The sequence below is a fragment of the Entelurus aequoreus genome, linkage group LG05, assembly GCF_033978785.1.
Source record: "Entelurus aequoreus isolate RoL-2023_Sb linkage group LG05, RoL_Eaeq_v1.1, whole genome shotgun sequence".
Classification (NCBI taxonomy): Eukaryota; Metazoa; Chordata; class Actinopteri; order Syngnathiformes; family Syngnathidae; genus Entelurus; species Entelurus aequoreus.
The window spans coordinates 3,946,523-3,972,778 of record NC_084735.1 but is presented as its reverse complement, the minus strand read 5'-3'; the positions used below and the strand labels follow the sequence as shown (position 1 = coordinate 3,972,778).

The following is a 26,256-nucleotide window of genomic DNA, read 5'->3' as shown; positions in this document are numbered from 1 at the left end:
ATTCTTAATATATAAATAATACATGTCTTTGTTTATCTGTAAATATATAAATATTAAATGTCAGTGTTTATCTGTGAATAACAATATATGAATAATAAATGGGTTTTTTTTGTCTGTAAATATATAAATAATAAATTTCAGTGTTTATCTGTAAATAACAATATATAAATAATAAATGTCAGTGTTTATCTGGAAATAACAATATATGAATAATAAATGTCAGTGTTTATATAAATAATAAATGTCTTTGTTTATCTATAAATAATCTGTTTATCTGTAAATAACATTATATAAATAATAAATGTCAGTGTTTATCTGTAAATAAAAATATATAAATAATAAATGTCAGTGTTTATCTCGATATAGCAATATATAGATAATAAATGTCAGTGTTTATCTGTAAATAACAATAAATAAATGATAAATGTCTTTGCTTATCTGTTAGTAACAATGTGTAATCAATGTCCGTGTTTATCTGTAAATGACAATATTATATAAATAATACATTTCGGGGTTTATCTGTAAATAACAATATATCAATAATACATGTCAGTGGTTATCTGTAAATAACAATATATGAATAATGTGTTTTTTTGTCTGTAAATATATAAATAATAAATGTCAGTGTTTATCTGTAAATAACAATATATAAATAATAAATGTCAGTGTTTATCTGGAAATAATATATGAATAATAAATGTCTTTGTTTATCTATAAATAATCTGTTTATCTGTAAATAACTGTATATAAATAATAAATGTCAGTGTTTATCTGTAAATAAAAATATATAAATAATAAATGTCAGTGTTTATCTCGATATAACAATATATAAATAATAAATGTCAGTGTTTATCTGTAAATAACAATAAATAAATAATGTCTTTGCTTATCTTTTAGTAACAATGTATAACCAATGTCCGTGTTTATCTGTAAATGACAATATTATATAAATAATACATTTCAGGGTTTATCTGTAAATAACAATATATCCATAATACATGTCAGTGGTTATCTGTAAATAGCAATATATCAATAACAAACGTCAGTGATTATCTGTAAATAACAATATATCAATAATACATGTCAGGGTTTATCTGTAAACAATATATAAATAATATATGTCAGTGTTTATCTGTAAATAATATATAAATAATATATGTCAGTGTTTATCTGTAAATAATATATAAATAATAAATGTCAGTGTTTATCTCGATATAACAATATATAAATAATAAATGTCAGTGTTTATCTGTAAATAACAATAAATAAATAATGTCTTTGCTTATCTTTTAGTAACAATGTATAATCAATGTCCGTGTTTATCTGTAAATGACAATATTATATAAATAATACATTTCAGGGTTTATCTGTAAATAAAAATATATCAATAATACATGTCAGTGGTTATCTGTAAATAACAATATATCAATAACAAACGTCAGTGATTATCTGTAAATAACAATATATCCATAGTACATGTCAGTGTTTATCTGTAAACAATATATAAATAATACAAGTCAGGGTTTATCTATAAATAATACATGTCAGTGTTTATCTGTAAATAATATATAAATAATAAATGTCAATGTCAATGTTTATCTGTAAAAAACAATAAATAAATAACAAATGTCTTTTTTCATCTGTAAATCTTAATATATGAATAATACATGTCTTTGTTTATCTGTAAATAATATATAAATAATAAATGTCAGTGTTTATCTGTAAGTAACAATATATAAATAACAAAATGTCTGTGTTTATCTGGAAATAACAATATATAAATAATAAATGTCAGTGTTTATTTGTAAATAACATTAAATAAATAATAAATGTCTTTATCTAATTTTTAATATATAAATAATACATTTCTTTGTTTATCTGTAAATATATAAATAATAAATGTCAGTGTTTATCTGTGAATAACAATATATGAATAATAAATATGTTTTTTGTCTGTAAATATATAAATAATAAATGTCAGTGTTTATCTGTAAATAACAATATATAAATAATAAATGTCAGTGTTTATCTGGAAATAATATATGAATAATAAATGTCAGTGTTTATATAAATAATAAATGTCTTTGTTTATCTATAAATAATCTGTTTATCTGTAAATAACAGTATATCAATAATAAATGTCAGTGTTTATCTGTAAATAACATTATATAAATAATAAATGTCAGTGTTTATCTGTAAATAAAAATATATAAATAATAAATGCCAGTGTTTATCTCGATATAACAATATATAAATAATAAATGTCAGTGTTTATCTGTAAATAACAATAAATGAATAATAAATGTCTTTGCTTATCTGTTAGTAACAATGTATAATCAATGTCCGTGTTTATCTGTAAATGACAATATTATATAAATAATACATTTCGGGGTTTATCTGTAAATAACAATATATCAATAATACATGTCAGTGGTTATCTGTAAATAACAATATATCAATAACAAACGTCAGTGATTATCTGTAAATAACAATATATCCATAGTACATGTCAGTGTTTATCTGTAAACAATATATAAATAATACAAGTCAGGGTTTATCTATAAATAATACATGTCAGTGTTTATCTGTAAATAATATACAAATAATATATGTCAGTGTTTATCTGTAAATAACAATATATAAATAATAAATGTCAGTTTTTATCTCATGCTGACAACACAAACGCTTTGGATTTAGCGTTAGCTTGTTAGCATTATCATTCTGTTCCCTGAGGTTGAGGCTAATAACTACACAAATGGAGTGTCACTGACTACTTTTACAACAAGTAATAAAGTAAATGGTTAATCTTTGATGTTATTAGCCGCCTCCTTTATTTCACATTTATCCAACAAAGTCCGAGTAGTAAGCAGCTGAGGTCCCCGCTTCATATTCCTCCCTAAATACGTTTAAAAGAGCGCGTCCACTTCTCGTAGCTTCATGTATTGAAAATAAGTTTGTAAAACTAATAAACACCAATAAACTGCATATAGTTTAAAGACTGCGGCTGAGTAAAAACACTGCAAAATAGTTCCACTGATCAGAGTTCTTCAGCACAAAGATGTTCCCACAAAAGTTGCTTCATTTCAAAGGCTCCTTTTGTTCTTTCTCTGCGTTGTCAAGTTTGTTGTAATAGAAATACACAAGAAATGCAAAATAAACAAGTTGCCGCGTATATTCCAATGGCCTATTGTGTCAAACCAATGAATTTGTCTCTGTCCGCTTGCTGTTGCAGTGCTGACGAGCCTCTGGTGAGGTTGCTCCAAAAAGTGTCCGCCTCTCTGAAGCAAGCTCTGGAAAAACTCAAGCTGACTGACAACTCGAATGCTGAGAAACAAGGTGGGGAGACTAAGTGAGTGTGAGGCCAAACAAAAACACTTTATATCAGGGCTGAAATTGATCAACGACATACATGTTTTATGTCAAGTCGATATTTTATGACCTGTGGAAAACAAGGACCAGGAAAAAGAATATGAAATAATTTTGGGATATGTAACTTTCTCTGATTATAATCCCTCAGCTATCAAGGCAGAAAGGAAATGTCAACACGAGCATGGAAAACACTCAAACAATGTCAACAAAATAGTAAAATCACTTTGTGTCGCATTTTTTCGGACTACAATGTGCAATAATGTTATATGTATATACAGGTAAAAGCCAGTAAATTAGAATATTTTGAAAAACTTGATTTATTTCAGTAATTGCATTCAAAAGGTGTAACTTGTACATTATATTTATTCATGACCTTAGCCCCATAGAAAATCTGTGGGGTATTGTGAAAAGGAAGATGCAGAATGCCAGACCCAAAGACGCAGACGAGTTGAAGGCCACTATCAGAGCAACCTGGGCTCTCATAACACCTGAGCAGTGCCAGAAACTCATCGACTCCATGCCACGCCGCATTAACGCAGTAATTGAGGCAAAAGGAGCTCCAACCAAGTATTGAGTATTGTACATGCTCATATTTTTCATTTTCATACTTTTCAGTTGGCCAACATTTCTAAAAATCCCTTTTTTGTATTAGCCTTAAGTAATATTCTAATTTTGTGACACACGGAATTTTGGATTTTCATTTGTTGCCACTTCAAATCATCCAAATTAAATGAAATAAACATTTGAATGCATCAGTCTGTGTGCAATGAATAAATATAATGTACAAGTTACACCTTTTGAATGCAATTACTGAAATAAATCAAGTTTTTCCAAATATTCTAATTTACTGGCTTTTACCTGTATACTAGGGCAGTGTTTTTCAACCTTTTTTGAGCCAAGGCACATTTTTCGCGTTGAAAAAATGCGGAGGCCCACCACCAGCAGAAATCCTAAAAAAAAAACGAAACTCAGTTGACAGTAAAAAGTCGTTGTCGCAATTGTTGAATATGAATTTAAACCATAACCAAGCATGCATCACTATAGCCCTTGTCTCAAAGTAGGTGTACTGTCACCACCTGTCACATCACGCCATGACTTATTTGGAGTTTTTAGATGTTTTCCTGTGTGTGGTGTTTTAGTTCTTGTCTTGCGCTCCTATTTTGGTGGGCTTTTTCTCTTTTTTTTGGTATCTTCCTGCAGCAGTTTCATGTCTTCCTTTGAGCGATATTTCCCGCATCTACTTTGTTTTAGCAATCAAGAATATTTCAGTTGTTTTTATCCTTCTTTGTGTGGACATTGTTGATTGTCATGTCATGTTCGGATGTACATCCGGATGCTGTCTTTGCTCCACAGTAAGTCTTTGCTGTCGTCCAGGATTCTGTTTTTGTTTACTTTGTAGCCAGTTTCGTTCTGCATAGGCCTCCCTAAGTTTCACTGCCTTTTCTTAGGGGCACTCACCTTTTGTTTACTTTTGGTTTAAGCATTGGACACCTTTTTACCTGCACACTGCCTCCTGCTGTTTCCGACATCTACAAAGCAATTAGCTACAGGCTGATATGGAAGAGTATTACTCTGCCGAGCCCTAGACAGCATCGACACTCAACAACACATAATTTGCAGACTATAATTACTGGTTTGCAAAAACTATTTTTAACCCAAATAGGTGAAATTAGATAATCTCCCACGGCACACCAGACTATCTCACGGCACACTAGTGTGCCGCGGCACAGTGGTTGAAAAACACTGTACTAGGGGAGTGGGAAAAAATCGATTCGAATTCGAATCGCGATTCTCACGTTGTGCGATTCAGAATCGATTCTCGTTTTTTAAAAATCGATTTAAAAAAAAAAAATTTCATTTAAAATTTTTTTTTTTTTTTTTTTTTTTTAAATTAATCAATCCAACAAAACAATACACAGCAATACCATAACAATGGGATCCAATTCCGAAACCAAACCCAACCCAGCAACACTCAGAACTGCAATAAACAGAGCAAATGAGAGGAGACACAAACACGACCAAAAGTAGTGAAACAAAAATGAATATTATCAACAACAGTATCAATATTAGTTAAAATTTCAACATAGCAGTGATTAAAAATCTCTATTGACATTATCATTAGACATTTATAAAAATAAAAGAACAATAGTGTCACAGTGGCTTACACTCGCATCACATCTCATAAGCTTGACAACACACTGTTTCCAATATTTTCACAAAGATAAAATAAGTCATGTTTTTGGTTCATTTAATAGTTCAAACAAATTTAAATTATTGCAATCAGTTGATAAAACATTGTCCTTTACAATTATAAAAGCTTTTTACAAAAATCTACTACTCTGCTTGCATGTCAGCAGACTGGGGTAGATCCTGCTGAAATCTATGTATTCCATGAATAGACAATCCTTTTGAATCGGGGAAAAAATCGTTTTTGAATCGAGAATCATGTTGAATTGAAAAAAAAATCGATTTTGAATCGAATTGTGACCCCAAGAATCGATATTGAATCGAATCGTGGGACACCCAAAGATTCACAGCCCTAATATATACATATATATAGATACATATATTCTTTTTTTACTATTTATATGACTCAATTATTGTGTATGCACCTTAGGGGATCTGCTCAAATTTCGTTGTTCTTTGAACCTTTTCACTGTAATAATGACAATACAACTCTATTCTATTCTAACACTTAACAATAAGCTCTTAAACATAAGGAATATGTAAGAAATGCTTCATGAAGTGTAAGAAAATAGTGCAAAGTGTGAAAATGTAAACATAGAAAAACCAGAGAACTATTTTCTGCAGGTTTAGTGCCAGGCTGTGTAACATTAATTTGCCCTGTTATTCTTATTTGACTATGAAGTAGAATTTTTGTTATGCAGTAATTATTTAAATTGTATTATTATTATATCGATCGATATCAATTTTTTTTTTTTATGACCTATGGAAAATAAGAAGAGTGAGAATAAAATATTTAATATTTTTATTTGAAATGTAACTTCCTCTGATTATAATCCCTCAGCTATCAAGGCAGAAAGGAAATGTCAACACAAGCGTGGAAAACACTCCAACAATGTCAACAAAATAGTAAAATCACATTGAACACTTCACAATAAGCTCTTGAAAATAAGGAATATGTAAGAAATGCTTCATAAAGTCTAAGAAAATAGTGCAAAGTGTGAAAATGTAAACGTAGAAAAACCGGAGAACTATTTTCTGCAGGTTTAGTGCCAGGAAATAAAGGCTGTGTAAAATTAATTTGCCCTGTTATTTTTATTTAGCTATGAAGTAGAATTTTTGTTATGCAGTAATTAGAGATGTCCGAAAATGTCTTTTTTGCCGATATTCCGATATTGTCCAACTCTTAATTACCGATTCCGATATCAACCGATACCGATATATACAGTTGTGGAATTAACACATTATTATGCCTAATTTTGTTGTGACGCCCCGCTGGATGCATTAAACAATGTAACTTTACCATGAATTGATTAACTTAAACTTAAACAAGTTGAAAAACTTATTGGGGTGTTACCATTTAGTGGTCAATTGTACGGAATATGTACTGTACTGTGCAATCTACTAATAAAAGTCTCAATCACTCAATCAAAAACAAGGTTTTCCAAAATAAGAGAACTACTTCAACTCCAGTTATGGAAAAAAGTGCCAACATGGCACTGCCATATTTATTATTGAAGTCACAAAGTGCGTTATTTTTTTAACATGCCTCAAAACAGCATCTTGGAATTTGGGACATGCTCTCCCTGATATAATCCTAATACCCACTACAACTATGGGAAATACTATACTTTGACTTTCACAAAGTGCATTATTTTTGTATTTTTTTTAAACATGCCTCAAAACAACAGCTTCGGTATACTAGAGCAGTGGTCCCCAACCACCGGACCGATTGGTACCGGGCCGCACAAGAATTATTATTATTATTATTATTTTTTTATTTATTTAAAAAAAAAAATGAAATCAACATAAAAAACACAATATATACATTCTATATCAATATAGATCAATACAGTCTGCAGGGATACAGTCCGTAAGCACACATGATTGTATTTATTTATGTAAAAAAAAAATTGTTTTTATTTTTTATTTTTTATTTTTTAAACCCCCCCCCCCCCACCGGTCCGTGGGACAAATTTTCAAGCGTTGACCGGTCCGCAGCTACAAAAAGGGTGGGGACCACTGTACTAGAGCATACTTGCCAACCTTGAGACCTCCGAATTCGGGAGATGGGGAGTGGGTGGGCGGTGGGGTTGAGGTGTGTGTGTGGGGGGGGGGGGATTTGTTGGTTTGGTGGTAGCGGAGGGTGTATATTGTAGCGTCCCGGAAGAGTTAGTGCTGCAAGGGGTTCTGGGTATTTGTTCTGTTGTGTTTATGTTGTTACGCTGCGGATGCTCTCCCGAAATGTGTTTGTCATTCTTGTTTGGTGTGGGTTCACAGTGTGGCGCATATTTGTAACAGTGTTAAAGGCCTACTGAAAGCCACTACTACCGACCACGCAGTCTGATAGTTTATATATCAATGATGAAATCTTAACATTGCAACACATGCCAATACGGCCGGGTTAACTTATAAAGTGACATTTAAAACTTCCCGGGAAATATCCGGCTGAAACGTCGCGGTATGATGACGTATGCGCGTGACGAAGTCAGAGTAACGGAAGTTATGGTACCCCGTAGAATCCTATACAAAAAGCTCTGTTTTCATTTCATAATTCCACAGTATTCTGGACATGTTTTGCAATTTGTTTAATGAACAATGAAGGCTGCAAAGAAGACAGTTGTAGGTGGGATCGGTGTATTAGCAGCGGACTACAGCAACACAACCAGGAGGACTTTGTTGGAGCGCTAGCCGCGCTAGCCGCCGACCTCACCTTGACTTCCTACGTCTCCGGGCCGCCAAACGCATCGGGTGAAGTCCTTCGTCCTTCTGCCGATCGCTGGAACGCAGGTGAGCACGGGTGTTGATGAGTAGATGAGGGCTGGCTGGCGTAGGTGGAGAGCTAATGTTTTTAGCATAGCTCCGTGAGGTCCCGTTGCTAAGTTGCTAAGTTAGCTTCAATGGCGTCGTTAGCACAGCATTGTTAACCTTCGCCAGGCTGGAAAGCATTAACCGTGTATTTACATGTCCACGGTTTAATAGTATTGTTGATTTTCTATCTATCCTTCCAGTCAGGGGTTTATTTTTTTGTTTCTATATGCAGTTAAAGCACGATGCTATCACGTTAGCTCGTAGCTAAAGCATTTCGCTGATGTATTGTCGTGGAGATAAAAGGCACTGAATGTCCATTTTGCGTGCTCGACTCTCATTTTCAAGAGGATATAGTATCCCAGGTGGTTTAAAATACAAATTTGTGATCCAAAATAGAAAAAAGGAGAGTGTGGAATCCAATGAGCCAGCTTGTACCTAAGTTACGGTCAGAGCGAAAAAAGATACGTCCTGCACTGCCTCTGTAGTTCTTCACTCTAACGTTCCTCATCTACGAATCTTTCATCCTCGCTCAAATTAATGGGGTAATCGTCACTTTCTCGGTCCGAATCTCTCTCGCTCCATTGTAAACAACGGGGAATTGTGAGGAATACTAGCTCCTGTGACGTCACGCTACTTCCGCTACAGGCAAGGCTTTTTTTTTTATCAGCGAGCAAAAGTTGCGAACTTTATCGTCGATTTTCTCTACTAAATCCTCTCAGCAAAAATATGGCAATATCGCGAAATGATCAAGTACGACACATAGAATGGATCTGCTATTCCCGTTTAAATTTAAAAAAAACATTTCAGTAGGCCTTTAAAGTTGTTTATACGGCGACCCTCAGTGTGACCTGACATCTCTAGCAGTAATTATTTAAATTGTATTATTATTATATCGATCAATATCAATAATTATAATTTTTTCATGACCTGTGGAAAATAAGAATGAGAATAAAATATTTAATATTTTTATTTGAAATGTAACTTCCTCTGATTATAATCCCTCAGCTATCAAGGCAGAAAGGAAATGTCAACACAAGCGTGGAAAACACTCCAACAATGTCAACAAAATAGTCAAATCACATTGAACACTTCACAATAAGCTCTTAAAATGAAGGAATATGTAAGAAATTGTAAATCCCGCCCCCCCTGCGCACCTGCCTGATAGGTGCGCACAAGAACTGTGCGTGCACACACACAGGTTGTTGACAGTCTGAAGTTGCATTGAAGGATCCCCTTGTTGGTATTTTGTTGCAGACTATCATTAGCACACGTTGCCACACAAAATATAGGAACATAGAACATTAGATGACCTGTCTAGGAAAAAAACAGACACTTGTGCGTCCAAAGTTAGTCCAAGACTGCCCTCCATCTTAAATACACCAGACCAATATTTATACGAGTGTTGGCTCTTCTTTGTTTTTTTTAGACGTACAGCGGCTTTCTTTTCTTCCTCAGATTTCCTCTTTTTGATTTTTTTTTTAGCAGTGTCCGCTGTAACAGCAAGCGCAGGTATAGCCCTCTTTCCAGGTGGGTGTTCGGAAGCCATTCTTTACTGCAAACAAATGTGCTCTGTCTACGCACTTTTCTATATGTGGCGTCGGCCAATGAGGAGGATCCTTTCTGGGCTCTGGATACCCCTCCTGATTCAATCTTGGGGTTGACTGGGTTTTATTTACTAAAATATTTAATTATAGGGCACATACAGCACACAGATGTACCATTTTTTTTTAGAGATGTCCGATAATATCGGCCGATAAATGCTTTAAAATGTAATATCGGAAATTATCGGTATCGTTTTTTTTATTATCGGTATCGTTTTTTTTTGTTTTTTAAAAAAAAATTAAATCAACATAAAAAGCACAAGATACACTTACAATTAGTGCACCAACCCAAAAAACCTCCCTCCCCCATTTACACTCATTCACACAAAAGTGTTGTTTCTTTCTGTTATTAATATTCTGCTTCCTACATTATATATCAATATATATCAATACAGTCTGCAAGGAATACAGTCCGTAAGCACACATGATTGTGCGTGCTGCTGCTCCACTAATAGTACTAACCTTTAACAGTTCATTTTACTCATTTTCATTCATTACTAGTTTCTATGTAACTGATTTTATATTGTTTTACTTTCTTTTTTATTCAAGAAAATGTTTTTAATTTATTTATCTTATTTTATTTTATTAATTTTTAAAAAAAAGGACCTTATCTTCACCTACCTGGTTGTCCAAATTAGGCATAATAATGTGTTAATTCCACAACTGTATATATCAGTATCGGTATCGGTAATTAAAGAGTTGGACAACATCGGATATCGGCAAAAAGCCATTATCGGACATCCCTAATTTTTTTTATTATTATTACTGTTACGAAGCTAATAGGATTGTTTTTTTAGTGAAACAATATAACTTAGGTACCCCAGCTTTAAAAAAAAAAAAAAGTGTAAGAATATAGTGCAAAGTGTGAAAATGTAAACATAGAGAAACCTGAGAACTGTTTTCTGCAGGTTCAGTGGCAGGACATTACAGCTGTGCTCTAAAGGGTGAGCGCGGCTGAGGTGATGTGGTATTAGCGGTCTTGCCTTGCGTCATGTACAGACCACACTGGCCTGACTTTTCCTCTTTATCCACAATTTCTCCATTTTGACTTTGTCTTCTCACTCCATGCAAAGAATCAAATTCATTTTTTTATTGATACGGTTTTATTGCCCAGCCCTACTTTATATTCTTCAGCTCATTGGAAATAAAAAGCACAAAAATCAATCCGAGGTAGTTGAAGGCGTCCTCAAAAGTTCAATAGCATAAATAAAGTGCAAAAGCATTCAGAGAGCGCAACAAACCCTCTTCAGTCTCCAACCTCTCGTCTCTGCGGCGCCGCTCTCATTCACAAACAGACGTCGAAGCTCGTTTCGTAAATGTACGGCTCCGAAACTTTATCCCGTTCCTGACATTGCCTGAAAGTTTCAATATGCCAATAACTTTCTGAGTAATGTTGCTCACTGACAAAGCCCTTGCATAATTTCCTCCTCGTTTTGTGACATTGGTACAGCGTTCCCAACAGGTCTGCATTCTATTTGTGGCACTAGTGTAGTGTAATCTTCATATTTGCATAGTTTGCTGTGAGTATAAAGCATAAAAAAGCTAAATAAGTTAACTTTTTCCCTCTCGTTTTTTTAATAGGGGTGGGTCACGGATGAATTTTTTAGTTTCAAATTAATTCAAAATGTCATTATATAGCACTATAAACATTCTGAGTTAATTTCATCCATCCATTCATATTCTAGATTAGGGGTCAGCAACCTTTTTGAAAGCAAGAGCTACTTCTTGGGTAGTGATTAATGCGAAGGGCTACCAGTTTGATACACACTTAAATAAATTGCCAGAAATAGCCAATTTGCTCAATTTACCTTTAACTCTGTGTTATTATTAATAATTAATGATATTTACACTTAATTGAACGGTTTAAAAGAGGAGAAAACACGAAAAAAAATGAAAATTAAATTTTGAAACATAGTTTATCTTCCATTTCGACTCTTTAAAATTCAAAATTCTACCGAAAAAAAGAAGAGAAAAACTAGCTAATTCGAATCTTTTTGAAAAAATTTAAAAAAGAATTTATGGAACATCATTAGTAATTTTTCCTGATTAAGATTAATTTTAGAATTTTGATGACATGTTTTAAATAGGTTAAAATCCAATCTACACTTTGTTAGAATATATAACAAATTGGACCAAGCTATATTTCTAACAAAGACAAATCATTATTTCTTCTAGATTTTCCAGAACAAACATTTTAAAATAAATTCAAAAGATTTTGAAATAAGATTTAAATTTGATTCTACAGATTTTCTAGATTTGCCAGAATATTTTTTTTTAAATTTTAATCATAATAAGTTTGAAGAAATATTTCACAAATATTCTTCGTCGAAAAAACAGAAGCTAAAATGAAGAATTAAATTAAAATGTATTTATTATTCTTTACAATAAAAAAAATAGATTTACTTGAACATTGATTTAAATTGTCAGGAAAGAAGAGGAAGGAATTTAAAAGGTAAAAAGGTATATGTGTTTAAAAATCCTAAAATCATTTTTAAGGTTGTATTTTTTCTCTAAAATTGTCTTTCTGAAAGTTATAAGAAGCGAAGTAAAAAAATGAATGAATTTATTTAAACAAGTGAAGACCAAGTCTTTCAAATATTTTCTTGGATTTTCAAATTCTATTTGAGTTTTGTCTCTCTTAGAATTAAAAATGTCGGGCAAAGCGAGACCAGCTTGCTAGTAAATAAATACAATTAAAAAAATAGAGGCAGCTCACTGGTAAGTGCTGCTATTTGAGCTATTTTTAGAACAGGCCAGCGGGCTACTCATCTGGTCCTTACGGGCTACCTGGTGCCCGCGGGCACCGCGTTGGTGACCCCTGGTCTAACTTATCCACAAAAATAATAATTAAATGTTCGAAAATCACCTTTTTTCACCAAATATTCCGCTCGAATTACTGTGTTGTTTTTCATTAGGGCGCTGCCATGATACCACAATGCACCGCGCGGGGTGATTCAACCAATGAGGGTACGCCTCACAGCGACCGCTTAGCAACAAGCCGGATTTGTTTACGTCGGGACAGGTTTAAAAACTCGAATTCTATTGGTTCAGAATGGCGTCATCGGGAATTCCATGCTCATTTTTAGAAAGTAGGTCAACTTGGCGTCGCAATGATAGCAAATATGGCTAGGGGGATTACCCCTTATTGCCGCGAGTGAGCGTTGAAAACACTTCATTTTCTCAAGGAATTTCAACACAAAGGACTCATTTCTGAAGACATACCTCGTACAAAACCTTCAAATAAAGGTGATTTAAGATGTTTTCTTGCTATTTCGATGATTGGGATCACTAGATTGTGGCTTTATGGACTCATTTTTGTGAAAATCTCAATTTCAACCAAGATACATTTTTGTCACTTATTTGCCTGTTGGTCAAAATTAGCCTGTGCGTATTCCGACTCATTTTGCCAGCACGGGTCACATATATCAATACAGTCTGCAAGGGATACAGTCCGTAAGCACACATGATTGTGCGTGCTGCTGGTCCACTAATAGTACTAACCTTTAACACTTCATTTTACTAATTTTCATTAATTACTAGTTTCTATGTTACTGTTTTTATATTGTTTTACTTTCTTTTTTATTCAAGAAAATGTTTTTAAAGGCCTACTGAAAGCCACTACTAGCGACCACGCAGTCTGATAGTTTATATATCAATGATGAAATCTTAACATTGCAACACATGCCAATACGGCCGGGTTAACTTATAAAGTGACATTTTAAAATTCCCGGGAAATATCCGGCTGAAACATCGCGGTATGATGACGTATGCGCGTGACGAAGTCCGAGTAACGGAAGTTATGGTACCCCGTAGAATCCTATACAAAAAGCTCTGTTTTCATTTCATAATTCCACAGTATTCTGGACATCTTTTGCAATTTGTTTAATGAACAATGAAGGCTGCAAAGAAGACAGTTGTAGGTGGGATCGGTGTATTAGCAGCGGACTACAGCAACACAACCAGGAGGACTTTGTTGGAGCGCTAGCCGCGCTAGCCGCGCTAGCCGCGCTAGCCGCCGACTTCACCTTGACTTCCTACGTCTCCGGGCCGCCAAACGCATCGGGTGAAGTCCTTCGTCCTTCTGCCGATCGCTGGAACGCAGGTGAGCACGGGTGTTGATGAGCAAATGAGGGCTGGCTGGCGTAGGTGGAGAGCTAATGTTTTTAGCATAGCTCTGTGCAGTCCGGTTGCTAAGTTAGCTTCAATGGCGTCGTTAGCACAGCATTGTTAACCTTCGCCAGCCTGGAAAGCATTAACCGTGTATTTACATGACCACGGTTTAATAGTATTGTTGATTTTCTATCAATCCTTCCAGTCAGGGGTTTATTTATTTTGTTTCTATATGCAGTTAAAGCAAGATGCTATCACGTTAGCTCGTAGCTAAAGCATTTCGCCGATGTATTGTCGTGGAGATAAAAGGCACTGAATGTCCATTTCGCGTTCTCGACTCTCATTTTCAAGAGGATATAGTATCCCAGGCGGTTTAAAATACAAATCCGTGATCCACAATAGAAAAAGGAGAGAGTGTGGAATCCAATGAGCCAGCTTGTACCTAAGTTACGGTCAGAGCGAAAAAAGATACACCTTGCACTGCCTCTCTAGTCCTTCACTGTAACGTTCCTCATCTACGAATCTTTCATCCTCACTCAAATTAATGGGGTAGGCGTCACTTTCTCGGTCCGAATCTCTCTCGCTCCATTGTAAACAACGGGGAATTGTGAGGAATACTAGCTCCTGTGACGTCACGCTACTTCCGGTACAGGCAAGGCTTTTTTTTTTATCAGCGAGCAAAAGTTGCGAACTTTATCGCCGATTTTCTCTACTAAATCCTTTCAGCAAAAATATGGCAATATCGCGAAATGATCAAGTATGACACATAGAATGGATCTGCTATTCCCGTTTAAATAAAAAAAAATCATTTCAGTAGGCCTTTAATTTATTTATCTTATTTTATAATTTTTTTTTAAATGGACCTTATCTTCACCAGACCTGGTTGTTAATGAAATTAGCTTGTTTAAAGGGTTCTTTGAACCAGGTCCAATAACCTTGTTACTTTGTTTAATGCATCCAGCGGGGCATCACAACAAAATTAGGCGTAATAATGTGTTAATTCCACAACTGTACATATCGGAATCGGTAATTAAGAGTTGGACAATATCGGATATCGGCAAAAAAGCCATTATCGGACATCTCTACTCAAAAGTAAGTCCATGCCAAATGTTGACACTCGGACACTGGTCTTGTCCTCTCTCCTTTAGAGTACTGCTGGGAATTTGCCTACTCTTTGCTCTTTGTCAGAGCACGTCAGTAAAAGTTTGACGTTGATGCTTTCTAACGCTGTCAGTACCTTCTAGAAGCTCTTGCTAGCGTGTTGACTGATGTCTCTGCAGAAGAAGACGACTGCGAGGTCAAGACCGGGACGACATGTAAAAATGGAGGATGCACGAAAGTAAGTGGAAGTTTTTGTGTGTCTGCATTTGTGTGTATTTGAGATCCATAAAGCAGTCGCCCGAGTTGAAGCTCGCCTTTCTCGTCTTCAGAGTTACGACGGCCCCGCAACCGACTCGGACGTGTGCTTATTCCACTCAGGATTCCCAATCTTCCACGAAGGGTCGGTGTTGCTGACGTCCATCTTTGCGACAACAACCATTTTAAATCCGCGTTTTTGTTGTCGTTGTGCCACGCCCAGGATGAAGTACTGGAGCTGCTGCAAGAAGAAGACCTCCGACTTCAACACGTTCCTCTCCCAGGTGGGATGCACCAACGGCTCACACGCGTGGAGGAAAAAGGATGAGGTAGGAGTGCGTCGGCGCCATCTAGTGGTACATCGTAACAATTACAGCCCAAATAGACTTTGCCGTGCAATAATGTCAGGGAAAATGGTGCTATTTTGTCTGCATTTGCCCCATCACCCTTGATCACCCCCTGGGAGGTGAGGGGAGCAGTGGGCAGCAGCGGTGGCCGCGCCCGGGAATCATTTTTGGTGATACAACTAGGGATGATGTTTGATAAGAAATTATCGAGTTTGAGTCTATTATCGAATCCTCTTATCGAACCGATTCCTTATCGATTCTCTTATGGAGTCCAGATAGGTTGTTGTATATGGAAAAAAACACACAATATTTGGTTTAACAAAAGCTCACTTTTATTATATAAGAAAAAAATAAAGTCTAATAAATAAATAAATATTGACTGTTACCCCCCTAAAAAAACGAAATAAAAAAAATAAATATTGACTGTTGTTACCCAAAGTATATTAAGTGGGATTTTTCAGAAAAACAAATATATACAGTATCACAAAAACAAGCTGTCTCTGTGATCACTATAGGTGTATAAATAATAATATAGTGTTAAATAAAATCAGTCCCTTGGGCACAAAACTGAAAATAATACAGCTCTCCAAAAAGTGCACTTCTGCTGCTATTGGAACATAACTGTTTGTTATGATGCTTTGACATTTTTGCACTTTATTTCTTTATTGAAAGACAATTCTATGAAGAGAAAAGTTGTTTGCAAATGTGGTTACAATGCTAAAAAATGAAAAGTTAAAGCTAAAAAAAAGAAATACACTTTATTGAGTTAAAATCTTTCTTTATAGGGGGAAGTCTGCATTATTTATAATTAGACAGACAACACATATACAGTGTGATTTTGTTTTGTTTACAAGGAAAAAGAAACAAAAGTTAAAAAAGGGAGATATGTTGTATATATATGTATGTGCTGCGGTTGCTTTAAAGGCCTACTGAAATGATTTTTTAAAATTTAAACGGGAATAGCAGATCCATTCTATGTGTCATACTTGATCATTTCGCGATATTGCCATATTTTTCGCAACTTTTGCTCGCTGATAAAAAAAAAAGCCTTGCCTGTAGCGGAAGTAGCGTGACGTCACAGGAGCTAGTATTCCTCACAATTCCCCGTTGTTTACAATGGAGCGAGAGAGATTCGGACCGAGAAAGTGATGATTACCCCATTAATTTGAGCGAGGATGAAAGATTCGTAGATGAGGAACGTTACAGTGAAGGACTTGAGAGGCAGCGATGGACGTATCTTTTTTCGCTCTGACCGTAACTTAGGTACAAGCTGGCTCATTGGATTCCACACTCTCCTTTTTCTATTGTAGATCACAGATTTGTATTTTAAACCACCTGGGATACTATATCCTCTTGAAAATGAGAGTCGAGAACGCGAAATGGACATTCAGTGCCTTTTATCTCCACGACAATACATCGGCGAAATGCTTTAGCTACGAGCTAACGTGATAGCATCTTGCTTTAACTGCATATAGAAACAGAATCAACCCCTGACTGGAAGGATAGATAGAAAATCAACAATACTATTAAACCGTGGACATGTAAATACACGGTTAATGCTTTCCAGGCTGGCGAAGGTTAACAATGCTGTGCTAACGACGCCATTGAAGCTAACTTAGCAACCGGACTGCACAGAGCTATGCTAAAAACATTAGCTCTCCACCTACGCCAGCCAGCCCTCATTTGCTCATCAACACCCGTGCTCACCTGCGTTCCAGCGATCGGCAGAAGGACGAAGGACTTCACCCGATGCGTTTGGCGGCCCGGAGACGTAGGAAGTCAAGGTGAAGTCGGCGGCTAGCGCGGCTAGCGCGGCTAGCGCGGCTAGCGCGGCTAGCGCGGCTAGCGCTCCAACAAAGTCCTCCTGGTTGTGTTGCTGTAGTCCGCTGCTAATACACCGATCCCACCTACAACTGTCTTCTTTGCAGCCTTCATTGTTCATTAAAAAAATTGCAAAAGATGTCCAGAATACTGTGGAATTATGAAATGAAAACAGAGCTTTTTGTATAGGATTCTACGGGGTACCATAACTTCCGTTACTCGGACTTCGTCACGCGCATACGTCATCATACCGCGATGTTTCAGCCAGATATTTCCCGGCAATTTTAAAATGTCACTTTATAAGTTAACCCGGCCGTATTGGCATGTGTTGCAATGTTAAGATTTCATCATTGATATATAAACTATCAGACTGCGTGGTCGCTAGTAGTGGCTTTCAGTAGGCCTTTAAGAACGTTGCGACAGCTGCCGTAAAGGAGGTGCGTTGCTAGCCTGGTTGCTATGTTTCCGGTTGGTCGTAAAAGTGTTCGTCATGTGTTTGTACCCTGCTCAAATCTCTCAGTAAAGTTATTCATTGGATTATATTGTTTTGAACTTTATTATTCCATTGTTTTTCCTGCTTTCCCTATCTGCGCCTAATGACTGAGCTACGTGACGTAAATTCTTGTGATGTCTCAAGGGGCATTCTGGTCGGGACGGGATTCGTTCCGAGGGATTCGAATAAAGACCGTTAATAAAGACTGTAAAGACCGAAGATATAAAACATAATATAACGAGAGAAAAAAAGAGAAATTGAAAAAATAAATGAATATAAAAATGTGTGGATAATTGCCTTTTATTATTTTCAACTAGCATAAGAAATGAAAGATAGATATTTATTAAGATGACAAAAATAAAAGAAATGAAGATATAAAACATAATATAACGGAAAAAAAAAGAGAAATTGAAAACATAAATGAATATAAAAAATGTGTGGATAATTGCCTTTTATTATTTTCAACTAGCATAAGAAATGAAAGATAGATATTTATTAAGATGACAAAAATAAAAGAAATGAAGATATAACACATAATATAACGGGAAAAAAACAGAAATTGAAAAAATAAATGAATATAAAAAATGTGTGGAAAACAGTATACTGAGTTTTTCAAATTTTTTTCTTATTTTTGTTGTAACAATGCACAACAGAGCTTGATAATCGTGTCAGAGCCTGATTTAAAGCGTCAGGATGGCATCAAAGCGTAATAAAGTTCAATAAAGCGTAATAACACGTATCAAAGCGTGATTTAAAGCGTATCAAAGCGTGAGGAACGGTAACAAAGCGGCAACTAATTCGTATCAGAGCGTATCAAAGCATAACATTACTTCAGAGATCGGGATATTCGTGAAAAAATTGACAAAAATGACGGCGCTTTGCTCGCCGCTTTAAAGCGCGGCAAGCGCCGTTGGTGTGAACCAGGCATTAGTGACATCATGCACAAAAGTGCACTAATAGCTTGTTTTAAAATGTCTCTGACAATCTTGCACTTTCTGTTTTGGAAATGCTTAATAACTGTTTAATAAATACACTTTTAGTTGTGATTTCCCTCTCTGCAAGAAAGTTTAAAAGTAGCATATATTAATGCAGTATGAAGAAGAATGTTTTAATGTAGACACATAGAATCATCATACTGCTGTGATTATATGCATCAAGTGTTCATTCAAGGCTAAGGCAAAATATGGAGATATATATCGTGTATCGTGACATGGCCTCAAAATATCGAGATACCGTAATTTCCGGACTATAAGCCGCACCTGACTATAAGCCGCACCAGCTAAATTTAGGGGAAAATACAGATTGCTCCATATACAAGCCGCACCCGACTATAAGCCGCAGGGTTTTGATGTGTAATTAGCGTAGTATATAGGGGTTCCTGCTACCACGGAGGGGATTGTCGGGACAGAGATGACTGTTTGGGAACGCAAAGCGTCCCATTTATTAACAATAAATCTTTCAATCATTCAATCAAACTTTCACATCTTTGACATGGCGAACAGCATTCGTGCAGAGTACAAATAATACAACGCTGCAAAGTAATACAAAGTGCCCGCCTGTACGTTATCAAAATAAGCAGCCTACCGGTATATGAAAAGTCAGTCTTTAATCATTGTGTCATCGTCTTCCTCCTGCGTACTAAAACCACCGAAATCCTCTTCGTCGGTGTCGGAGAAGAACAGGCCGTAAATAAGCCGCACCCTTGTATAAGCCGCAGGGACCAGGAACGAGGGGGAAAAGTAGCGGCTTATAGTCCGGAAATTACGGTAATAAGGAAATAATACAAAATGTTAGTGAATATCGTTACCTGGGTGTCATTTTAGAGCCAACACTTGGCTTTAAAAAACATATCAAACAGATGTGCCAGAGTCTTAAATACAACATAAAAACGTTCAAATGTATCAGGAATTCATTAACACTGGAGGCAGCTCAAACTTATTTTAATGCAATGATTATGTCTCGTTTTTCTTATTGTACAACATGTTGGTCGCAGGCAAGCTAAATGACACTGAGGCCATTGGAAACTTTGCACAAACAATCCCTCAAAATCCTTGACCCAAAACCACAACACCACCATCATTGTTTAGTTCTCCAAAAATATAGATTGTTGAATTTAGCTAACATTCAAAGATTAGCATCAATACGAATGGCCCATCGAATCTTAAATAACACTGCACCAGCGCCACTTAAGCACTTTGTCCAGTTTACATCTGCTGTGACAACTAGAAACACACGAGGCTCCACCAGGGGGCAGTGTAGCGTACCCAGATGTAAAACCTCTTTTGCACAATCAGCCTTTTCATATAAAGCCATAAAGGAATGGAACGACCTCGCAACAAACTTGAAAAGTCCAACAGATGACTCTTCATTCACAATTGAAGTTAAAAAGTGGCTTTGGAGCAATCAAAGCTGCTCACACGGTCAATAAGGTGGCCACTATCTTTGACACATCAACCTATTAGTCCGGAAATTATTAAAAAAAAGGCATATCGCCCAGCCCAGGGGTCGGCAACCTTTACCACTCAAAGAGCCATTTTGGCAAGTTTCACAAATTAAAGAAAGTAATGGGAGCCAAAAAAAAAATTTAAAATGAAAAACACCGCATACAAAGCTTAAACGCTTTGTGCTATGTTAACTAGGGGTCTCCGACACACGCACCGGCACGCACTTTAATGTGGAAATTTGATGTTAGTGCAGCCCGCGAGTTTTGAATGAATGGCGCTTGATAGCGTCACACTTGCCAACCCTCTCATTTTTCCCGGGAGACTCCTGACTATCAGAGCGTGAGGACACTGCATTTGGCGCCCTCTACAGTCTGCCCTAACAGTGTACCTGCTCGACCACACGTAGAATGCAATTTCAGCTTGCTCACGTAAGTGACAGCAAGGCGTACTAACTCAGCAGCCACACATCTTACACTGACGGTACCAATACCCAGAATCCCATGCAGCCCTAACTCTTCCGCTCAACCAACGCACGGAGAGGGGGGGGTTGATGTGTGGGGGGATTTGGTGGTAGCGGGGGTGTATAATGTAGACCGGAAGAGTTAGGGCTGCATGGGATTCTGGGTAATGGTTGTGTTGTGTTTATGTTGTGTTACGGTGGGATGTTCTCCAGAAATGTGTTCTCCAGAAATGTGTTTTTCATTCTTTTTTGGTGTGGGTTCACAGTGTGTAACAATGTTAAAATTGTTTGATACGGCTAACGTCAGTGTAAGCTGTGTGGCTGATGACTAAGTATGCTTTGCTGTCGCCTGTGTGTGCAAGTAATAACAACATGCAACATGTGGCTGGACTGGCACGCTGTATGTAAATGCTATAGAGGACAATTACTGCAGTGCAATTAGGGCACGCCCTTTATTTAGTAATTAGAGTGTAAATAGGATTATTTTTTCCCTGGGAGTAATCTATGAGGGACACTGAGATTCATAAATCTCCTGGGAAAATCGGGGGGGTCGGCATGAATGTAGCTGAGCCGCATCAGAGTGGTCAAGGAGCCGCATGCGGCTCCGGAGCCGCTGGTTGCCGACCCCTGGCCCAGCCCTATAAAGAACCATCTTTGAACATACAGATAAAAAACAAACATTAACTTCCAAGGGGGCGTGACAGAAAATAACTGAGTACCACTGTTTTAGGGTAAGAAGGTGGTTCCGTGCAGATTCGACTGGCACCAGACCGGCTCCCAGGTCATCATCTCCATCTACGCCAAGAACGGCGTGCCCGAGCTGAGCTACGTGGACGCCAACAGCACTACGGTGAGCGACGCCGCCTGAATCGAAACGGTCGTCTCTTCCCAGCTAACGCGCCTTTGTCGTCCCCAGCTCAACATCCACGTGGTCTTCGAAGGCGAGAAGGAGTTTGAGCAGAAGATCAGCCTCTGGGGAGTACGTTCATCACAAATGTCCCCCGGACGTCGGCCGCGTGCAAAAAGCCTCACCCTGAACGCCGTCGCTTTCGTCCCACGCAGGTGATCGACGTGAGCAAGAGCGCGGTCAACATGATGGCGGCCAAGATCGAGATCGCCATGAAGAAGTCCGAAGCCATGTCGTGGGCCCGCCTGGACCTCCCTCCCCCCGTATCTCCGCCAAAGGAGGACCAGAAGAAAGAAGAGGACGACAGTGACGAAGAAAGCGATTGACAACGTCAAAACTTTAGCAACTCCTGGACTTTCCCATCATGCTTTTCAATTAGAGCACTTCATCTTGGTGCTGGCCGTTGGTCCAAGTTTTTTATGTTTTTTTTGTTGTTGTTGAAAATCATATTCAATTGTCATTTTGCTGCAGGACCATCCATTCATCCATCTGGACTTTTCCACTTTGAGCTGCTAAAATGTTCTTTTCTGATATTCCAGCCCAGATTTCATGAATGAAAAAGGAACCATCGGATTGTCCGACCCACCAGAACGTGCTTGAATGATCATGTCTCCGAGTGTTGTCACAGTATATTCCTAATAAAGTGGTCTAAGACCCAAGACGCTGCGAAGAATATTTATATTAGAATATACACTCGTATATTTCATTAGTCATGTTTTGATGGTGTTCTCTTTCTCTCCTCCAGGTGGCAGCAAAGACAAAGGACAAAGTACAGTCGTAACACCTGATGATGCACTTTATTCAGAGTGAGTACTGGAACTAAAACAATGTCTGAGATTCTTTGTTAGAACCATTGTTAGAGCGGCACTTTCTACCATAAACATCCTGACCTCTTAAACTGGACAATTTTACGAAAAAAAAAAAACATGTTATTCTACAAACCCCGTTTCCATATGAGTTGGGAAATTGTGTTAGATGTAAATATAAACGGAATACAATGATTTGCAAATCATTTTCAACCCATTTTCAGTTGAATATGCTACAAAGACAACATATTTGATGTTCAAACTGATAAAAAAAATTTTTTTTGCAAATAATCATTAACTTTAGAATTTGATGCCAGCAACATGTGACAAAGAAGTTGGGGAAGGTGGCAATAAATACTGATAAAGTTGAGGAATGCTCATCAAACACTTATTTGGAACATCCCACGGGTGTGCAGGCTAATTGGGAACAGGTGGGCGCCATGATTGGGTATAAAAGTAGATTCCATGAAATGCTCAGTCATTCACAAACAAGGATGGGGCGAGGGTCACCACTTTGTCAACAAATGCGTGAGCAAATTGTTGAACGCTTTAAGAAAAACCTTTCTCAACCAGCTATTGCAAGGAATTTAGGGATTTCACCATCTACGCTCCATAATATCATCAAAGGGTTCAGAGAATCTGGAGAAATCGATCCCTCAGGCTGTACTGCATGAACAAGCCACAAAAGTGTGTAAAGGATATCACCACATGGGCACAGGAACACTTCAGAAACCCACTGTCAGTAACTACAGTTGGCCGCGACATCTGTAAGTGCAAGTTAAAACTCTCCTATGCAAGGCGAAAACCGTTTATCAACAACACCCAGAAACGCCGGCGGCTTCGCTGGGCCTGAGCTCATCTAAGATGGACTGATACAAAGTGGAAAAGTGTTCTGTGGTCTGGCGAGTCCACATTTCAAATAGTTTTTGGAAACTTGTGGACGTCGTGTCCTCCGGACCAAAGAGGAAAAGAACCATCCGGATTGTTCTGGGCGCAAAGTTGAAAAGCCAGCATGTGTGATGGTATGGGGGTGTGTTAGTGCACAGTCTTTCTCAGCATCGACAATGTCTACATAGATCACAGGTGTCAAACTAAAGGCCCGGGGGCCAGATCTAGCCCGCGACATCATTTTATCTGGCCCGCAAACACCTGGAAATGATATGTGTCAATAAAGTACTTAATATTTTCTCACTAAATGTAATAGATTTTTTTTCATTTTGACAGGAAAAATATATGTACAGCTTGAAATTGCATACCTTTTAAACTTTAATAGTATATTATCTAGGGCTGCAACTAACGATTAATCTGATAATCGATTAATCTGTCGATTATTACTTCGATTAATCGATTAATAATCGGATAAAATAGACAAACTACATTTCTATCCTTTCCGGTATTTTATTGAAAAAAACAGCATACTGGCACCATACTTATTTTGATTATTGTTTCTCAGCTGTTTGTACATGTCGCAGTTTATAAATAAAGGTTTATTTAAAAAATAAAAATATATATATATATATATATTTTTTTAAAAGCCTCTGCGCATGCGCATAGCATAGATCCAACGAATCGATGACTAAATTAATCGGCAACTATTTTTATAATCGATTTAATCGATTAGTTGTTGCAGCCCTAATATTATCATACTTTCCAAACACGTTTTCGTCTAAAAATACTTAACTTTACAGCAAACTACTGTGGAGAATGCATATATTTTTAACAGTTCTTTCTTTATTCATAGTCATGTTTAAAGCAGCTAATATTTTCCCAGTATAGCATACTCCCTTTTTACCTTATCAGTATTAGAATAATGAGGCTGTATTCCTTTCTGGGCGGGGGGGGGGGCTGTTTTCGTATTCAATAAGTTGTCTCTTCCCGTTTGATTTTCAGACTACTTCTAGATGCCGCTATTAACGGACTGTAGGACGAGTCTCCTAAAGCTTTAGTAAAACTTGATAATATTCCTATTCTGTCTTGATGGTCCTTTTTACTCTGCATATATGTCATCTGAAAGAACTTGGAATTGACCAGTGACTTGTATTCCCTGAGAGGAAGACTGGTCAGACGCAACACTACCCATCACATTAATAAAAATGACAATAAACTTTAGTTGTTCTTTACAACATGTTACTGTAAATTGAACAATAACTACTACTGGTTTTTGCGTTAAAATTCTGTTGACTGAGTTGCCAGTTTTTGACTGTAAAATCTACGGTTGTTGTTTTTAACGGTGTACTACTGTAAATGGAAAGACGGTACATTTGTTTTTACGGTAGAAAAACTGGCAGCTAAGTTGCCAGAATAAAAAAAGAACTTGTACTGTTTTTCCATTAACAATATAATGTTGTCAAAACCAATGTCAATTTAACACAAACATTTCCGTAAGCTGATGGCAGCCATAACTGCCATGTGGCCCTCAATGAAAACCAGTTTGACATCCCTAACATCGATGATCTTTGTATCGGCGTTAGTCCCTACTAGTGTTTGTCCCCATGTGGTATCATTTAGGTCTTAATTTTAGCAAAATCTTCTGATACATTTAAACATACATTTCTTATTGCAATCACAGAAGAAATTCAACATTAAATAAGAACATACTAGATAACTTCGTTTTTAGTAGTAAATCAATCAATCAATCAATGTTTATTTATATAGCCCTAAGTCACAAGTGTCTCAAAGGGCTGCACAAGCCACAACGACATCCTCGGTACAGAGCCCACATACGGGCAAGGAAAAACTCACCCCAGTGGGACGTCGGTGAATGACTATGAGAAACCTTGGAGAGGACCGCATATGTGGGTAACCCCACAAACCCCTCTAGGGGAGACCGAAAGCAATGGATGTCGAGTGGGTCTGACATAATATTGTGAAAGTCCAGTCCACAGTGGATCCAACACATCAGCGAGAGTCCAGTCCATAGTGGGGCCAGCAGGAAACCATCCCGAGCGGAGACGGGTCAGCAGCGCAGAGATGTCCCCAACCGATGCACAGGCTAGTGGTCCACCCGGGGTCCCGACTCTGGACAGCCAGCACTTCATCCATGGCCACCGGACCTATGCAACTCCCCCTCGCAAGGGACAGGGGAGAAGAGGAGAGAAGAAAAGAAACGGCAGATCAACTGGTCTAAAAAAAGGGTGGTCTATTTAAAGGCTAGATTATACAAATGAGTTTTAAGATGGGACTTAAATGCTTCTACTGAGGTAGCATCTCTAACTGTTACCGGGAGGGCATTCCAGAGTACTGGAGCCCGAATAGAAAACGCTCTATAGCCCGCAGACTTTTTTTTGGCTCTGGGAATCACTAATAAGCCGGAGTTCTTTGAAAACTCAGTTGACCGTAAAAAGTCGTTGTCGCAATTGTTGGATATGACTTTAAACCATAACCAAGCATGCATCACATATAGCTCTCGTCTCAAAGTAGGTGTACTGTCACCACCTATCACAACACGCCGTGACTTATTTTGATTTTTTTGCCGTTTTCCTGCGTGTAGTGTTTTAGTTCTTGTCTTGCGCGCCTACTTTTTCTCTTTTTTTGGTATTTTCCTGTA

General features: G+C 37.2%; 1 protein-coding gene across 1 annotated transcript in view; it reads left to right on the top strand.

The window, feature by feature from the left end:
- The window catches only part of LOC133650031 (cysteine and histidine-rich domain-containing protein 1-like), a 31,378-nt gene extending 8,816 nt beyond the window's left edge, over positions 1-22,562 (top strand). The window contains exons 5-11 of the mRNA XM_062046785.1: positions 3,233-3,336; positions 15,356-15,414; positions 15,506-15,576; positions 15,655-15,760; positions 21,727-21,846; positions 21,913-21,975; positions 22,059-22,562. Coding sequence (XP_061902769.1) covers positions 3,233-3,336; positions 15,356-15,414; positions 15,506-15,576; positions 15,655-15,760; positions 21,727-21,846; positions 21,913-21,975; positions 22,059-22,229 — 694 coding nt within the window. The 3' untranslated portion in view covers positions 22,230-22,562. The remainder of the gene's footprint in view (positions 1-3,232; positions 3,337-15,355; positions 15,415-15,505; positions 15,577-15,654; positions 15,761-21,726; positions 21,847-21,912; positions 21,976-22,058) is intronic.
- The last annotated feature ends 3,694 nt before the right edge of the window (positions 22,563-26,256 follow it).